Raw genomic sequence first — 2,826 nt, forward strand, 5'->3', positions numbered from 1 at the left:
TATATATATATATAAAATTGCTAAATCTTATTGTGTTATGAAAGTGTTACATTCTTTATTTACACATTTTAATACTAACTTTATGTTGTAGCCACCAAAACCAATTATCCATTTAGTAATTCATCATTACAATAATGGTAGCACGTTTAATTCCTTGCCAATCTCTTGAAATCTGTGGAGTCTTTGGTAATATAGTTTCCTTATATTCACATCACAAATCAACATAAAATGGTAATATATACTATTGAAATAATCTATGAATAAAAATTTATTATGTGTTATTTTCATGTGCATAACATAAGGAATATGTGAAGGTTAATCTCAGGACTGGTTTTGTGTGTCATTTGCTTCCTGGTTAAAAATTATCATCATCTACAGTAAGTTTAATATCATGGTATATATTAATCATGAGTCTATACACACTTTTTGCTTTAAGAGTAAAAAATTTTATTGGAAAAAAAGAATGGGGGATAGGGATGGAGAGTAGAAATAACTCCTGCGAGGCAGGAGTCCCAAATGAGTTGCCCTATACACACTCATTTTTACATACTTGCATATTTGACGTACTAGTAAATATTAAGGGAAAACTATTAATAACATTCATATAAGAACATTTTTCATTTGCCTCAGTAGCAGGTTTTCGTTTTTTTTCAGAACCGGGGATTGAACTCAGGCCCTTTCGCTTGCCAGGGAAGCATTTATTCCACTGAGCCATCTCCCCGGCCCCAGTAGCAGTTATTTTGCTCACATACTTCTGTTTTAATTCAGTGTAATAATTATTGAGGCCTCATTTTGTGGCCCCATCCTTTATGAATGTGAAAATAATTTTCTTTTTAAAGACTGAATTTGGCATATATCTATAATCCCAGCTACTTGAGAGGCTAAGGAAGGAAGATCACAAGTTTAAAGCCAGTCTGGGAAGCTTTGTGCTACCCTGTCTCAAAATAAAAAATGTTTAAATGGCTGGAGTTGTAAGCTCAGTGATAAGAGTACTTGCCTTACATACATGAGGCTGTGGGTTCAATTCCGCCATAACGGGGGGGAAATTTCCTGTCAAGCATGCCATTTAATACTTAGAGTACAGTTCTTTTTCTCTTTTTGTTTTTGAGACAGGGTCTTGCTATGTAGCATAGGTTGGCCTTGAACTTGCGTGTATAGCCCAGGCTGGCCTCAAACTCAAGGTGATCCTCCTGGCTCAGCCTCCCAAGTGCTACAGCTAACTTCTTGAGAGAGCTTCACAAACTATATATTTCCTCTTCCTTTATTCCATCTGTGGGAAAGAGACACAGAAAAATTCTGCCTTCACATCTTTTTAGACAGGGCAGGTGAAAGTAGGTGAGAATTTGTATATTGTCATAATCCAGTGGTGATATGTTGATTATCTCCAATGTTTTTTTTTTTTTTTTAATTTTATTTATTTATTTATTTTTGTGTGTGCGGCCAGCTCAGCCCACCAGGGGGCGGGGCTGGCTGGCATGTGGTGCTGGGGGATTGAACCGCGGTCTCTGTGCTTTGCTAAGCTTGTTCTAAGTAGGTGCTTTAGACCACTGAGCCATCTCACCAGCCCTATCTCCAATGTTAAAGGTAAATAAGTATTTAAAGTAAATTGTGTTTCCATAATTGACCTTTTTGTTTTTATGTTTAAAGAAATATTCTATAAAGTACAACCCAGGATATGTGTTGGCCAGTCGCCTTGGAGTAAGTGGATACCTTGTTTCAAGGTTTACAGGAAGTATTTTTATTGGAAGAGGATCTAGGAGAAAGTAAGTTTTTGTTAGCGAAATTTAATTAAATGGCAAAAAAGTAAAATGATAAAGATTAAATGCTTAATATTTCAGTGTTTACTTTCTGTATTAATTGCTGTGAATTTTCCTTTAAAGTTGTAAATGCCTTTGATAGTGGTCTTTTATCTGAATACCATGTGTTTATTAGATGGTTCAAAGACAGCTTTTATTTGTAGCAGCTAACAAGTTGAACCTTGAAAAAAGGTATCAGAGGGTATTGTGAACCTCAGTAGTATACTTCCTTGCATTTTGTTGCTCATTTTCTTCTGTAATTACATGATTAATTTACATGCTTTGTTGACTTGAAGATTGAAACCTTTCTTTTGGTTTTTCAGTTACTGCTAGTTGGAATGAACCATATTAACTAAAATATAAAAGAATAATCTAAATTAGGAGACATGACTGGTGGCACATGCCTAGAATCCAGCATTCAGGAGGCTGAAGCAGGAGGATCCTCAGTTCATGGCCAGGCTGGGATATCATAGAAAACCTTTGTCTCAGAAAACCATTTTTGGTGGAACCGGGGATTGAACTCAGACCCTTGCGCTTGCCAGGGAAGCACTTATTCCACTGAGCCATCTCCCCGGCAGAAAACCATTTTTGAAAAGAACCAAAGTCAAACTTTTCTAAGATTGAAAGCAAATGGTTTATTGCTTGAACCATTTTTAAATTTTGTGTGTTTGTGTGATTTAAATTCAGCCCTCATGGAGACCATAAAGCAAATGTGGGTTTAAATCTCAAATTCAACAAAAAAAATGAGGAGGTGCCTGGCTATACGAAGAAAGTTGGAAGTGAGTGGATGTACTCATCGGCCGCAGAACAACTTCTTGCAGAATATTTAGAGAGGTAAGTGCCTAGGAAGGTCCCACCAGGCATCCAAAACCTTAGGAATGTAACATTTATTTTGGCTTGCTTATGCCAGTTTTACAAGGGGGTATTTTCATTAGCAACATGGACAGCAGCACGTTTGTGTTAACATTTCTTTAGTAAATTAACAGGGATGGGGCTGGTGAGATGGCTCAGTGGTCTAAAGCACCTACTT

General features: G+C 36.6%; 1 protein-coding gene across 4 annotated transcripts in view; it reads left to right on the forward strand.

Annotated features, from left to right (window-relative positions):
- The window catches only part of Xrn1 (5'-3' exoribonuclease 1), a 138,261-nt gene that overhangs the window by 90,331 nt on the left and 45,104 nt on the right, over positions 1-2,826 (forward strand). For all 4 annotated transcript variants that reach the window (XM_004629218.2, XM_023712967.1, XM_023712968.1 and 1 more), the window contains 2 exons: positions 1,648-1,763; positions 2,484-2,630. In XM_004629218.2, coding sequence (XP_004629275.1) covers positions 1,648-1,763; positions 2,484-2,630 — 263 coding nt within the window. The remainder of the gene's footprint in view (positions 1-1,647; positions 1,764-2,483; positions 2,631-2,826) is intronic.

The sequence above is a fragment of the Octodon degus genome, unplaced genomic scaffold, assembly GCF_000260255.1.
Source record: "Octodon degus isolate 3935 unplaced genomic scaffold, OctDeg1.0 scaffold00028, whole genome shotgun sequence".
Lineage (NCBI taxonomy): Eukaryota > Metazoa > Chordata > Mammalia > Rodentia > Octodontidae > Octodon > Octodon degus.